Below are 15,161 nucleotides of genomic sequence, written 5' to 3'. Positions count from 1 at the left end.
GCTAGAAAGTGGAACTGTGGCTTACTCAAGAGGCAGCATGCTGGGCTTGAGCACAAAAGCTCAGGGACAGTGCCTAGGACCTGAGTTTAAGCCCCAGGAATGACAAAGGAAAAAACAACTAGTATTTATTAATGATACTGTTAGGTTTTTAATAAGAGGTAGCCGAGTAAGAACCACACCACACACGTGGTATTCAGGTAAGGGGTAGGTTTATTCATCGTTCTGGCTGGGGATCAGGCCAAGTTGACCCTCCAGGCGGCTGAGAAAGGCCTGGGAAAGAGGTGGGAAAGAGCTGAGAAAGAGCTAGAAAAGAGAGCTTTTGGGCTTGGGCTAGGCCTTATCTAGGGTATGGGAGGAGAAAGGTGTGGCCACTTCAAATTCAGATGTGACTTAAGCGGATGCAGATGTGCCAGGTGTGCCAGTTGCCTAGGTAACGCAGGTACTGGGTGGAGACTTTGCTGCGAGGAGGGTGGAGTCTGCCCGCCATCCAGGAGCGGACCTTACAGATACTAGGTCTACAAAATCCTTTCATTTAATCCTCAAGTCTCCCTCCTGGGCTGGGCATTCTGATCACTTGGATCTCATAAGCAGTTAGGGAACTTGCTCAAGATCACACATGGTTATAGTGTACAGTCTACAATGGAATCATCAGATCACTTTGCTTCCCAGGAGGAGGAGGAACAGAATGTCATGAAGCTTACTCTTAGCCTTGTCTGCCCTATCTTTTCTTTCTTTTCTTCAGTGCAAGGTTCCAAGTGAGGGCCTTACACACACTAGGCAAGAGCTCCACCACTGAGCCCCAGCTCCGACTAATCATGACTTCATCCTAGCCTTGAGGGAAAACTGGCTAATGTTCATGATCTTTCTCTACCCATGATTGAAGCTTAGTTCTGAGTCCCAGACATACTGAGCCCCAGCTTCCCTAACATGTGGGCCTTTGCTTGCACTTGCCATTTGGCTAATGATAATCAAATGAAGACAAATAGTGCACGATCTCACTTATATATGGAATCTAAAGAGTGGAGCTCACAGGAACGGAGAGGAGAATGGTGGTTAGCAGGAATAGGTGGGTGTAGACCTGGGAAATGGTCAGGAGAAAGAAGTTAGGATCTATTGTGCAACTTGCTGGCTACAGTTAATAAGAATGTATTGAAGCTGGACACTCATGTCTGTAATCCCAGCTGCTCACAGGGGAGGGGGGTCTGGCGGTGGCTAGAAGGTGGCTCAGTGTAGCTACCCAGAAGGGTGAGATCTGAGGATTGTGGTTCAAAGTCATCCAGATCAGAAAAGTCCATAAGACCCACCCTCACGCCCCCTTCCCTTACCCCCCCCCCACCTTTTTTTGGTGGTTGTGGGTCTTTAACTCAGGGCCTGGGCACTGTCCTTGAGCAAAATTTTTTGCTCAAGGCTAGCACTCTTATCACTTTGAGCTAAAGCTCCCCTTGCAGTTTTTAGATGGTTAATTGGAGGTAAGACTCAAGGGCCTTTCTTGCCTGAGGCTAGCCTCAAACCACATTCCTCTGATTCTCAGATCTCAGCCTGAGTACTTAAGATTATAGGCAAGAGCTACCAGTGGCCAGTTTCCTTGAGACTCTTATCTCTAGCTAATCAGCAAAAGAAAGCTGGTAGTAAAGGCATGGCTCAAGTGGGTAGAGCACCAACCTTGAGCAAGAAAACTAAGCAAGAGTACAAGGCCCTGATTCCAAGTACCAATGTATGTACATGTGCATGTGCGCACGGGCGCACGCGCATACACACACACACACACACACACACACACACACACACACACACACACTGTGTTAAATACCTACCATTTGGGGGCAAAAAGAGAAAAACTAAGGAATACTAGCAGTCATGCATCCAATTGTTTTCTTTCTTTCATACCAGGCCAGGATAAAAGCCACTTGTGGATACATCAAGATTTATCTGGAAAGAGTAACATCTCACATTGTTCCAGCAGAGCAAAGGACCCATTTTCACATGAGTATACTCTCTTCAGCATGGCCACAATACCCTCTCACTGCCAGAGGACCTGGTATCTTTTTTTTTTTTGTCGGTCTTGAACTCTGGGCCTGAGCGCTGTCCCTCAGCTCTTCAGCTCAAGGATAGTGCTCTAACACTTAAGCCATGGTGCCACTTCTGGTTTTCTGGTGGTTTATTGGAGATAAGAGTTTCACAGCTTTTCCTGCCTGGGCTGGCTTTGAACCACGATCCTCAGATCTCAGCCTTGAGTAGCTAGGATTACAGGCATGAGCCACTAGCACCCCGCATTGTATTTACTCTTTAGGGAGGCAGGATATTGGCCTCTGAAGTAACAGCATGGGCAAAGGGGAGGTTGTCACCCTACAACTCCTGATCTGGAACCAGGAGGCCAGAACTTAGCAGCTCAGCCCCTTTCTTGTATTCATGTGTTTATTGAACACTTAGTACGGGCTTGGCACTGTCCTAGATCCTTGGTAAATAGTGAACAAAGAGCAGGAAGTCTCAGCTTCCTGGAGCTGATATTTATCCCTGTAACATTGGACAAGATAGCTGGATCCTGTTCTGTGTTGATAAAATGGAATGAGATGAAGATCCTTTAAATGAACTGTAATAATTTCATTTCAACTCTTCCTTGGCAGCCAGTGTCCTCAGTATGTTGGGCAGACAGAAATGACTAAACAAGTCCTTATCTTCAAAACTGTTAGCCCAGTGGGGCAGACACACAAGCCAATAGCTCTAAGTTGGAATAAGAAGTAATGTTCGTAAATCTACCTAGACAAGTCACACAGGAGAGTCTGATGGAAAGAGTTGCCCTACAAAGACACAGAAAGTGTGCTTTAGATGGGACCTCAATAGTACTGGGCAGTGGCCAACTCTGGGGACCTCTGGCATGTGGCTGGGCTGCCTGGCAGACATATCCATGGGATAAAGTATTAAGGGTCATGAGATCACAATGGGTGCTGGGCTCTAGGGAAAGACTGCCATCATATTCTCTGGAGGTAAAACTGGCTAGCTATAAAGGGACCCCTGCCAGGTGTCAGGCAGATGCTAATCTTAGCAATAATAATAATAATAATAATAATAATAATAATAATAATAATGGCAAGGCCTAGAGAGGGACCCCTCTGTACTGCTGGGAAAACAAGGTGGGGGCAGGGTACATGATCTCCGAAAGGCCCCTCCTTGCACAATGAAGATAGAATTGGCTGGCCCAAGGGGGAGCTGGGAAGCTGGGAAGCCGTCCAGGGTGCGGGTCTGTCTGCCTGGAACTACGCCCTGGGAATGTACTGGCTGCTTCTCCAGACCGGACTACAGCCCTGGCTGCTATGACCTTGTCAGTGAATGAGGGAGCTTTGTCTCAACTCTGCTCCCTCTGTACAGGTTTATGCACCCAGCCATCAAATGCCTACTGTCCATCTTCTCCAGGCAAGGCACCATGAAACCACCACCACCACCACTGCCCGGGACACAAAGGTCAGCTCATGCTGTGAGACTGGACTGGCAGGTAGCCAATAGTGAAGGGCGGTGAGTGAGGGAACAAGTGAGGTGCTGGAGGAAAGCCTCACTGGGCGGCTTTGCAAAATCTGGAGAAGATGGTGTCTGCTTGTCAGGACCCTTTGCTTTTAGAGAGGACGGGGGTCAATTATCTCCTCTGGCACCTGGAAGGAGAAGAACTGAGACCCAGGGAGCAATCTGCATACTGAAAACTGCTCTGGGACCTCAGGTTAGCCTGTGACCTCCAGACCTCTCACCCTCCCTGAGCAGTGGCCAATGGCCTTGCCTACAGTCGATTTGCTTTCTGTCCACTTGCTTTCTGTCTAGGAAACCATGTGTGAACGTGTTGGCAGCATGAATGGATCTGGCAGACTCAGCCTCTGAGACAGACCCACCTGCTCTGGTCAGTACCCGCCAACTCCTAGGTAGCAGAACAATCACTTGCTCACATGTCACCTGGAGCTACTGGAGACTGCAGGAGCCCAGAGGCTTCCCACTCACCAGCTCTGTCTACTCGCTTACTCTTCTCAGGGAGTCTCTCTCAGGGTGACCCATGCTCTCTCCAGTAGACAGGGCCAGACTGGAGTAGGGGCCAGAGCCAGGGCCACCACTTGAGAGCCTTACCTTCAAGGAAAGAAGTAGGGCTCTGAAACCAGGCCTTGGTGCCCGGGCACAATAGGAAGGGTGACAGTTACCCCTGTGCCTCATACTTTCCTTCTCTGTTACTTCTGAGTGTAACATCCTGTCTGCACAGAGCACTTCCTCAGCCCTGCCCTGACAAACAGTAAATGTCAGCCCCTCTCCGGCAGTAAGAGGACATTGTCCTCTGTTAGACTGCGCTGACATGAATGCTGTGTCCCTCCTCTGCTAGCACACTGAGATGTCACCCTCTCAGACAGGACCCTGCCAGCTCCGTAACTGGTCATTAGTCTGTCACTTCAAGGTCGCTTGACAGCCTTAGAATCTATGAACCTCACGGTTCTGACCACCCAGACACCAAGCCCATTTACAGCTTTGTACTCAGGGCAATCAGACCATTTTGCCCTTGCTGATAAAAGTTTGGAACTTGATCTGCTGCTTCATGTGAGTGTTTTGTCTTCTTGCCTAGATAATAAATTCAAGGCCAGGGACTCACTGATCAAATAAGAGAGGTAATAGCAGGCGTTTGGGACTTGCATCATCTGATTCTCATGAATACTCTCCCACTTTCAAGCATCAATCCCCAACCTCCTCAAAGAGTTTATCAACAGGGTTGACGCACACCCAGGGTGTGTGGGACCTTAGGGCTGGGGAGGGAAGGAGGAAATGACATTGAAACCTCTATAGACTATTACCAGAAAGGTTTGAATTTGGTTTTGGTGGGAGACCCCCCCCCAAAGAAGAGATGGGGTGGGGAAGTATGTGGTAACCGGGCAGGAGTGCCAACGGGGCAGAGAATTGATGCATGTGGAAAAACCCTTCTCAAGGGGCTGTTACTTGCCAGCTGTGGCAGCCACCCTGAGACTTTCCACCCTTCCTGCCGCCTTCCCACCAGCTCTGCCCACTTACCACCCTTACTCCCCGCCTCCCCCCTGCCCCCCCCCTTTCTAGCCCAAGCCATCAGATTCTCACCAGAGAGCCCAGTACTTTTATTCTTATATAAAGAATAGCCCATACAAAATACATTTAAAAAATTCCCTTGGAGATAAAAACAAACAAAAACAGCCCTATGTCAACCCCTTAACCCATGCATCTGTGCCTTTTTCCCCGCCATGCTCAGGGTTGCTGGGACTTCTGCAGGAGCGGGAGCAGGGGATCGTCGGTCCTCAGAGCAAAAGTGAGAGTGCGTCGCTGGTAGTGCATGGGGTCACACTCCAGGTTCTCGATCACCTCGGCCAGCAAGTGAGCCCGCTCCACACCTGAGCCAGGCGCCTCGAAGCCCAAGGCGGTGAAGTGCACGTGCAGGTGGTAGTAGGAGGGCAGGTAATGCAGGTACACACGAAGGCGGTCTCCCTTCACCTGGTAGCGCTGCAGGATGGCTTCCTGATGAGGAAAGAGAGAGAGCAGCTAAATGGATCATGTGTTGCCCGTGTCTTGCGCCACATCCGCTGCCTGGACCCTTCTCCCATGTTAACCAGGGCTAGCCTGGGACGGCTTACAAAACCCACCAGGAGCTCCCTGCCCATTGCTTGTTTCAGATCCCTGTCTTCCACTGAAGGAGATCAACAAATAACAGATGTCAGCAGCAAAGCTGAGCCAGTCCCCTTAGCAGATGCAAGCCATGGCCTCCACCAGGGTTCTCTGATGCCAAACTGCATAAAACATGAGCTCCTTTTGGAAACCAAGGAAGTCCCAGCAACTAAGGTCAGGTCTAGAGTCCCAAGACTGTAGGGACTGGCCTTCTAACGAATGATTCACAAGCAATCAAAGTTGAAGGGATTGGGAGGAAGTCTCACCCTCTTGGAATGAGGCTTAGAAACAATGGAGATGGGGCTGTGCTAAGCAGAGAATGTAGGCAGGGTTGACCCAGACCCACACAGACACCTCAGCTGGCTCCTTGTGAAAGAGGAAAACATTTACTTTGGCTCTGGCTCCCTGTAACCATTCATTCTATCTTGTTCAGAGCAAAAAATCTTTTTCTGTCAACTATACCCACTAGGAGTCCCCAAGCCTGGGAATCACAAGGAGACACTAGTCTCCATGGTGAGCTGATCCCTGAGGTTAGAGGGGAACAGAAAAAAAGACGAGGGCTTCTATGGATTCAGAATACACCCCCAGAATCACTGGATCATGACAACAGGGTGTGAGCTCAGAGCCAAGGCACCCAAAGGTTTTGTGGGCTCAGCAGGGCTGGTTGCCAAGGTGAGTTCACCCAGGCTGTAGGGGAAGGAAATGTAGGCCCAGCATCTCTGAGAGAAAGACGCTATTCAGGGCTATCAGCAGTATCCAAAGACTATTTCCTGACAGCAGTAAGTCTCCTCAAAAGGTAAAGGCGGCCTGAGGGAGGTGCCACAGGCAGGAGGGTTTGGGAGTGAGAGACAGTTCAGAGCACAATGGCAGTGAGTTCAGACAGAGCTTTAGGTCGGATCAGAAAGGGGGCAGAGCTCCTTCCCTGTTTGGTACCCACTTTTCAGAGTAAAATGGTGGATGCTTGTAGCATGGTGGGTTTAGAAGGGACCCTGACCAGGCACTGAGGCCCACAGGCCACTTGGCCAAGGCAGCAGTTCGGGACACACTCAAGACTCTATTCAGTCTTCTCTCATCCTTTTCTGCCCCAAAGGCTTTCAGTGCCCTTATAATTTCTTTCACTTCAATCAAGTACCCTAGAAAGCCAAGTGCTATAGAATTCAGCCTGCCTTTAGACAAGGAAACACATGAATAGAATGAAGTGCCCACAGTCCAAGAAACTTGTCTAGTAGGAGGTGAATGTTATGAGTAGGATGGGTGATCCTGGGGTGGAAAGGGCTGGGACTTGAGTTGGAGGGGCAGATGGGACTTGCAGAGAAAGGTAGGAGAGAATGAGTGTAGGACAAGGAAAGATGGCTAGAAGTAGAGCAGGAGCACTGGGCAGGAAACAAAGGACCTGGTGAGTCAACCTATGATGTTCAGAGACCCAACACTGGCATTCAGAGAGAAGTCCATTTCCAGACAGACTCCAGGAAGGGTGAGGAAGGAAGCCCAAGAAACATGCTAGAATCTGCTTGGTGACATAACTCACCTGCCCCTCCCGGAGGATGTTCCTGAGCATCGGCAGGTGTTCTGGAGTCAGATCCCGAAGTGATTTGATGCCCCGGCGATGGCAGATGGCAATCAAGTATAGGTCATCTAGCTGCATGGCGGGGAGGAAAGAACAGAGGACAATGCCGATTTTAGCCAGGGCCATACCACGAGGTTGGCAGCCTTAAAACCCCCACGTCCCCAACACCTCCCCAAATCCTTACGGTACCCAGAGCCAACTCTAACAACGGAACCAATCTCAAGGCATTTTGATGTGCCCAAGGTGAATAGGACTGTTTCAGGGACAGAACTTTGACCCATTCAGCTACAGACTACCACAAGGAGCTAGGCATGGTACTGTGTGCCTGTAATTCCAACACTGAGGAGACTGGGCTGGAGGGTAGAGTACAAAGCTAGCCTGGGCTACAAAACAAACAAAAAAGAATATCCTATATAGGGAAACATCTATATATGGACAGGGTGAAGGAGGGGAGATAAGGAAGAGGTTCAAGGACAAGTCTTTCCATCCACAAGTTCATAGTCTAATCTGTGTACGTACTTAAAAGTCCAATCCATGCTTATAAGTTACACTGCTGTAAGGAGAAATGCAATAGACTTTTTTCCTTTTTCTTTTCATGGTTGCTGCAGGGGAAGCAGCAAGCCAGGGCCTTGTGCATGGTATGCATTTGTTCTCCCATTGAGCTGAAGTCCCCAAAACACAGTGATAAAAGCATAGGAGGAGGAAGGGAAGCTGCCAGCAAGCTGGGGGCTATCCAGGAAAGGCTTCTAGAGGAGAAAGGCCACTTAGAGGGGACAGTGGGAGTGAACACTCAGATGCTAGATTGGACAGGGCACAGAACAGGGAGGGCGAGCAGCTTGACCTGTCTGAAGTCAACGGCACATGTGGGAGTGGAGGGGGGAATGTGAAGGAGGAAAAGGAAGGAGCCCTTGGCCACTCAGTAAGGAGCACCCACCACACAGTGATTAGCCCCTATCTCAACAGTTCGTAGACAACCCTTCCTGTAGTCCTTCCTGAAAACAGCGCCTGGCTAAAAACCTGGAGGTCACAACAGAGCAAGGAACCAGAGTCAACAAGATCTTGTGCCAGAGAGCAAATGAACTTGCCCTCTTGCCGGGAAACCTCCTGCACCCTCCCAGCTCCCCAAACCCTAGTCTTGCTGAGTTATCACACATATATGCCAGGCAGTCAAGGCTCTTGGAAGTCAAGGTTTGGGGAAAACCTATCACTGCCCTAGTCATGCAGTCTGATCTGCAAGATTCTTCATGGAGATAATCTGGGAAGCATGAGTCACCCAGCCAAATCTCGGGGGTGGGGGGTGGGGTGGGAGGGGTGGGGAGGCAACTTCAGAAGTGAGTGTGAGATCTTCCATGTCACTGCCTGATGGATGTTCAAGTATGTCACAGTTTTTCAAGTCATAGTAGTTCTTCCCACCAGTGTTCTGAAAATCTGGGCTCAGTCCCAGAGCTTCAGTACACGCATGTCCCTGAGAAACCCCCCAGCAGAGGACAGAGTTGTACCCTTCAAGGCCTGTTCTGCTAACAAATCCCTTTTGGATTTGTGTCCAGGAAATTCACTCTCTCATTAACCACAAGTCTAAAACCAGGAAACAAAATTATTTGGCTTGATGTGTGCCCATGTACTAAGTACATTTTCTGCTGTGCTTTGTGTCACTGTCGCAAGATACCCAAATATAATAGCTGCATTTATTTTAGAGGATGTCTGCAGACAAATCCCAAACATGACACTCAATCATATCTCTCTGCTCCACCAGCATGGAATGCAGTGTGGGGCCAGGTGCTGGGTGTCAGTCAGCTCATAGGCTGGGTAAGGGAGGGAGAAGAAAACATTCTTTGATTGCAGATACTCAAGACTTTCTGCAGTCAGCCAAAGGGCCTTCTAGCCCATAGAAATGGCCTAGAAAAAGCGGGGTAAGGGCAGGAGAAGGTCTGAGATTGGCGCCTTAGAAAGTGGTCCACCAACCACTGTTTTTGTTTTGTCAGTCCTGGAGTTTGTATTCATAGCTTGGGCTCTGTCCTTGAGCCTCTCTATACTCAGGGCTACAGCTCTACCACCTGTGCCACGGCACCACTTCTGGCTTTTTCTGTTTATATGGTCCTGAGGAATTGAACCCAGTGCTTCATGCATGCTAAGCAAGCACTCTACCACAAAGCCATATTCCCAGCCCCTCACTATCTCTTTTTAAGGCAGGATCATAAAGCAACAGCAACAAAAAAGTTCCCAGCAAGGGGTCTGGACTATTAGAGAGAGCCATCTCTTGACCTTGACCTCTGGAGTAACTCAAAAGAAAGGATAACTTGTCCAAGAACAACTTCTTCCTCCTCCTCCTCCTCCTTCTTTTCGGTCCAGTCGTGGGGCCTGAACTCTGGGCCTGGGTGCTGTCCCTCAGCTCTTCGGCTCAAGGATAGCACTCTACCATTTGAGCCACAGCGCCACTTCCAGCTTTTTTCTTTTTGCTTATGTGGTGCTGAGGAATCGAACTCAGGGCCTCATGCATGCAAAGCAAGCACTCTACCACTGAGCCACCTTCCCAGCCTTGTTCTTATTCTTATTTGCTAAAATGGTACTGAAATTTGCACTCTGGGCTTCAAGCTTGCTAGGCAGGCACTCTACCACTTAAGCCTTTCTCCCAACCCCACAGAGAGATGATTATATACATGATATACAAATATTAACCCTGGAGAGACAAATAAAAGAAATAACAGTGATTGTTTCTGGGAAAGGGAAGTGGAACAATGTGGGGCTAGGGAACTTATTTTTACAGCACATGCCCTGTACTATGTATGTACACACACACATATATGTTTTAATAATCATTGATACTTTTCTTTGTTGTTGGTTGTGGGGCTTGAACTCAGGGCCTAGGTGCTGTCCTTGAGCTTTTTTGTTCAAGTCTAGCACTCTATACCACTTTGGGCCACTTCTGATTTTCTGGTGGTTAACTGGAGATGAGTCTCACCAACTTTCCTATCTGGGCTGGCTTCAAACCACAATCTTCAGCTCTCAACCTCCTGAATAGCTAGGATTGCAGGTGGCTCAGTGGTAGAGTGCTTGCCTAGCACTTTGAAGCCCTGGGTTCGATTCCTCAGTACCACATAAACAGAAAAGCCAGAAGTGACACTGTGGCTCAAGTGGTATAGTGCTAGCCGTGAGCAAAAGAAGCTCAGGGACAGTGCCCAGGCCCTGAGTTCAGGGCCAGGACTGGCAAAACAAAACAAAACAAAACAAAACAAAACAGAGAGAGAGAGAAAGAGACGGGGGGAGTGAGAGAGACTAAAAAAGGGATGCCATAATCTTAGGGAAGGTGAAATCTCAAGCAACAGCAGGTACTTGATACATAGTTGTTGAATGGATGGAAAGAAGAACGAATGGTTAAATACAGGACCATGAGTGTGGAGACAATAAAGGTATGCTTCCAGGAGCTGGGGGTATAGCTCAGACGTCCGTCAACTGCTTAGCATTTGTGCAACACTGGGTTTTGTCCCCAGCACAAAGAAAAGGAGGAGAAGCAGAGGCGGAGGAGATAAGGCAAAGAGAAGAGAAGTGGCAGAGGAGAATCCAAGGTGCTCGAGAGGCTCCTCAAAGACAACGCTGGAGTCCTTGCCTTGTCTCTGGCCACGTAACAAGGAACAGAAGTTCAGATATAGCCTGATTTCCTGCTAGATACTTTGCCAATTCCTAAGGGAGTGCTGAGGTCATGATACCGCAAGCCAGGGGTGTGTGCCACTGAAACAGGGCACAAATAAAGACAATCAAGGATTAAGCAAAGATTAAGGAGGACCACACCTGAGTTATCTATGTCACTGTCAAGCAAGGTCTGACCCTTGTGCTGGTCTCGTCATCATCATTGTGGGCAAGGAGCTCCAGCCATGTGGCTGGGACCCAGAAGGGCTCCCCAAGCTTTTCTTGTCTTCAAGAGGACAGAAAAATCGGCAGTTTGACTAATAGGTCTGGCAGATTCCTGCCAGTCCCGGGTTAAACAATCTGATGGATTTCCATTCTCAAATGTATTCAGGGATTCTGGAATGGAGATGTACAAACTCCCCCTCCACCACTTCCTTTTTTGTTATCGTTGGTTGTAGGCTTGAACTCAGGGCCTGGGTATTGTCCCTGAGCTCTTTTTTTTTTTTTTTTTTTTTTTGCTCAAGGCTAGCTCTCTACCACTTAGAACTACAGTACCACTTCCGGTCTTTGAATGGTTAAATGGAGATAAGAGTTTCCTGGGGACTTTTCTGCCCTAGGGCTGGATTCAAATCACGATCCTCAGATCTCAGCCTCTGGAGTAGCGAGGATTACAGGTGTGAGCCACCAGCGCCCAGCTCAAGTCCCTCTTTAGTATCTGCTGTGGTGTATGGACTGCAATCCTTCCGTAGTCACAGTTCTCCAGCCCACAAATCATGGGATGCAGAAGCTCCCCCCTCCTACCCCACAGTCATGTCCCATGACCAAGCTTTGATCCACGATCTCTATGCACAGCATTGCCTGAAGGGAGTGGAGGCTCTGCAGATCCTCCACCCAGCCAGCCCCAGTTCTATTTGTTAAGGACTGAAGGTGGCTCAGGCAAACACAAGCTACAGGACAAGAGAAGAGTGGACTCAGGTATGCCCTTAGCCTCCCTGACAATACCTGACACATGAAGAACCATTTTCTTTGATTTTCCCTGGCACTACTAAATCATCACACCATACTGAAACTTCTACTCCCTTGTAATTCCTTACGGTGCCTTTTTGAGAGCACCTCTGAGCTTCTTGTGAAGAGACGAAAGATGCTTATTAGTCTGAGTGTAAATCTTATCCCTCTACTTCAACCATAGGCTCTTGGCATCTTTCTGGGCAGTGGAGGAGTGGCATGGCAGGTCTGGAAATCACTGACTCAAGACTAAACAAACTTTAGGTGACTTCAGTGTAGGATACTACAGAGCAAGACACAACTAAGAAAGCAAGAGGGAAGGCAGCCACAGAGAAGATGCCAGGGCCAGAGCACCAGAACGTGTCTGCAGGAGTCCTAGGATGGGTGAGGGCACATCAATGGTAGAATTTGGAGCCAAGGTTAGACTGAGAGTATAATGCAGGAGAGAGGCCACTTCCTACTTTGAATTCTGTGTTGGCCTTCCTGCCCCTTCCCCAGCCCCAACCTGTGACAGGAGCTCAGCAACACAGTGGTTCTGCTTCTTTCTGATCCCATCAGAATACATTTCTGACCCCATTAGAGTATCTCTTAGGGCATTAAAGAGATGACTGTAACCTGGACACTGGTGGCTCACACCTGCAATCCCAGCTCCTCAGGAGGCTGAGATTTCAAGATCATGATTTGAGTCAGCCCAGACAGGAAACACTGGACGTAGAGCTGTGGAGTAAATGGTACAGCACCAGCCTTGAGCCCAAATGCAAAGGGATGGTAATAAAAAAATAAAAAAATTTAAAATGACTGAAAATTGTAACTTTGTGGGAGGCTGGCACAGGAGAGAAAGTGCTTCTAAATCTGTTCCTTCAATGGTTTGTAGAAAGGGCTGTGTGTGAGGTTCAAGAGATAGAAAGCCTGCCAAACAAGCAGTAAAGTGTCTGCCTAGCAAGCTTGGGGCCCTTAGAATCCCTCCTCCATTAAAAAAAAAGTTTATAGAAGCAGAGTTCTTGGAGGCCAGGGAGCAGAGAGCTGACCTCTACCCTGTAGGGTAGAGGTCTGGGCTCCTGGAAGCCAACTCTGCAGCTCAGGCTGAGAAGGTCTCTGATTTGCTCCCATGGTTCTTGCAGGCCAATGCTTTAGAACCTGAGCCTGCCTGGATTCGTGGTGAAGGGGATGAAAATAAAGCATTTCACCTTGGGACTCCAGGTGCAGCTGGCAGGAAGGTGGCAGTTCTAGCCACTTGGCTGGCTAAAGAATGGCCCAAACAATCATGGAGGCAAACACTACCTTGTGTCACCAGACCCTGAAGCTGATCCAACTGAAAGCAAAAGCAGCTGTGTCTACTAAGCATGTACTCTGTCACCAGAGAGAGCACAAGTCAGCCCTTGTTGAGTATGAAGAAGGCTGGCTAGCAAAGGCAGCCAGGCTTCCACTGGGGAAGGGGAGAGGGCAGGGGTGATGGTGTAAAGGTTCTCAGAGATCAGAGCCCTGTAGCACTCAGCCTTTACCTGTTGCTGGTTCCACTTGAGGTCAGGGATGAGGACAAAGCCATCAGAGGGATCCGGGTTCTCAAAAACAATCCGGTCAGCTTCTGCCTTCTTGTCAAGGATGTTATACACCCACTGGAATGAGAGAGAGAGAGATGGTTTCCAATTCAACTCACCCTAGCTGGGTCAGGCAAGCTCTCTGGCCCTTCTAGGATGACCCAACTAATAAAAGACCACTAAGTTCAGGATCAACCATCAGGTCAACCATCCCTAATTATCTGCTGGGGAAGGAGAATGTCAGAAGAAATTTCCCCTTCTGCCACTGTAGATAATTCTCAGCTATCACAGTCGCCACAGGAGCTTTTGTAGCTTGGCCAGGGGTAGGGGTAGAGGGCTTGGTCCTGAGGTTTTTCACAGTCTACATAACACATGCATTCTGCTGTGAAAGTCACTCATAAGCCTGCTCTGCACTGACTTCACCCCACACGAGTCCCTCTATTGCCCACACGTGCTGAAAGCCATGTGCACGCAGGCGTAGCTTGGGTTTTCTGGCCCTCAGGCTACCTGCTGACCAGCTTGACCTGCCAGGATGTGACTTTACAGCTCATGTGTAAAAGCCCAGGTTGCAGGGAGGTCAGACTAAGAATTCTGCAAAGCTGTTTCCTTTGGCTCTTCTCCATTTACCCCTAGCTCTGGGAGCCCCCTGTACCCATGAATACCCCATATCCCAAAGAGAAACCTGCTCACAAACAAGGGAGGGCACATTCTGCGGTCCCTTCCTACTCAAGAGTCGCAGGGATTTCTAAGTTCACTGATGGGAGAGGGGAAATCCCTGATGGAGAAGCCAGGGAACTGACATAACCAGATGGTCATGGTCTACTCCTTAAAGAAAATAGCACAGGCAGCATCTCCCATGGCCAAGGATAGGCAGCTGGCCTAGGGTCTGCACACAGTATACCCTAGCCTGGACAGTGAGCACCCTGTACCCACCCTTGGCTCCCAGCTGGGATGGGGGCAGGGAGTAGAGGACATCTGAGCTTCCAGATCTCCTGTAATTACTTCAGGAGGCATTTCAGCTGAGGAAGAGCCTCTGAACCATTTGACTAGACCCCCAAGCTGTAATCTACCCAGCACAAAAGGGAGGTTTTCCCAGGAAGAGCCACTTCGAGGGAGGGTGAGTCTGGAGGACACCTGGCAGGGGCTTCCTTATGTAGAGCACAGGGCCAAAGCCAGAGCCAGACACAACCCAGTGGTTGACAAAATTCTTCCAAAGGCATTTCCTCTCCCACCAGAGACTTCTCTGGGAACGTACTGCTGGAGAGAGAGAGAAAGCCAGACCAAAGCCGACCTGAAACAAAGAGGAAGGAGGGAGATGGTGACTTCTCATTCCAGAGTCCTGATGCACCTCTAAGCCGACCTCCTGGGCCTGTCCATTGCCATCTCCCACTGGAGATCTGCAGGTGGTCAGAGAGCACAAGTATGTTCTGTGCCCACAGAGGTGAAATGCCATCTCTCAGCCCTACCACAGACTTGCTGTCACCTTGGTCAAACAACGAATTCCTTCAGCACTGGTGGCTCACACCTGTAATTCTAGCTGCTCAGGAGGCTGAGATCTGAGGATCACAGTTCAAAGCCAGCTCTGGCAGAAAAATCTGGGGGACTCTTAATCGCCAATTAACTAGCAAAAAGCTGAAAGCAGAGGGGTGGCTCAAGTGGCAGAGTGCCAGCCTTGAGAGAAAAAGCCAAGTAAGAATGAGAAGCCCTGAGTTCAAGCCCCATTACCAGCACAGAAAAAAAAAAAAAAGACAGGTGCTGGTTGCTCATGCCTGTCACCC

At 49.2% G+C, this 15,161-nt stretch overlaps 1 protein-coding gene across 1 annotated transcript in view; it reads right to left on the bottom strand.

Moving 5' to 3' along the window:
• Window positions 1-5,084: 5,084 nt before the first annotated feature.
• Window positions 5,085-15,161, bottom strand: part of Dcps (decapping enzyme, scavenger) — a 51,582-nt gene continuing 41,505 nt past the window's right edge. Inside the window, exons 4-6 of the mRNA XM_070038300.1 lie at window positions 13,348-13,461; window positions 7,178-7,288; window positions 5,085-5,502 (exon numbers count right to left, since the gene is read on the bottom strand). Of these exons, the coding sequence (XP_069894401.1) occupies window positions 5,236-5,502; window positions 7,178-7,288; window positions 13,348-13,461 (492 nt within the window). The 3' untranslated portion in view covers window positions 5,085-5,235. The remainder of the gene's footprint in view (window positions 5,503-7,177; window positions 7,289-13,347; window positions 13,462-15,161) is intronic.

The sequence above is a fragment of the Dipodomys merriami genome, unplaced genomic scaffold, assembly GCF_024711535.1.
Source record: "Dipodomys merriami isolate MVZ:Mamm:240054 unplaced genomic scaffold, mDipMer1.0.p SCAF_29, whole genome shotgun sequence".
Taxonomy (NCBI): Eukaryota; Metazoa; Chordata; class Mammalia; order Rodentia; family Heteromyidae; genus Dipodomys; species Dipodomys merriami.
The sequence above is the reverse complement of the archived record's forward strand: the minus strand, read 5'-3'. Positions and strand labels throughout refer to the sequence as shown.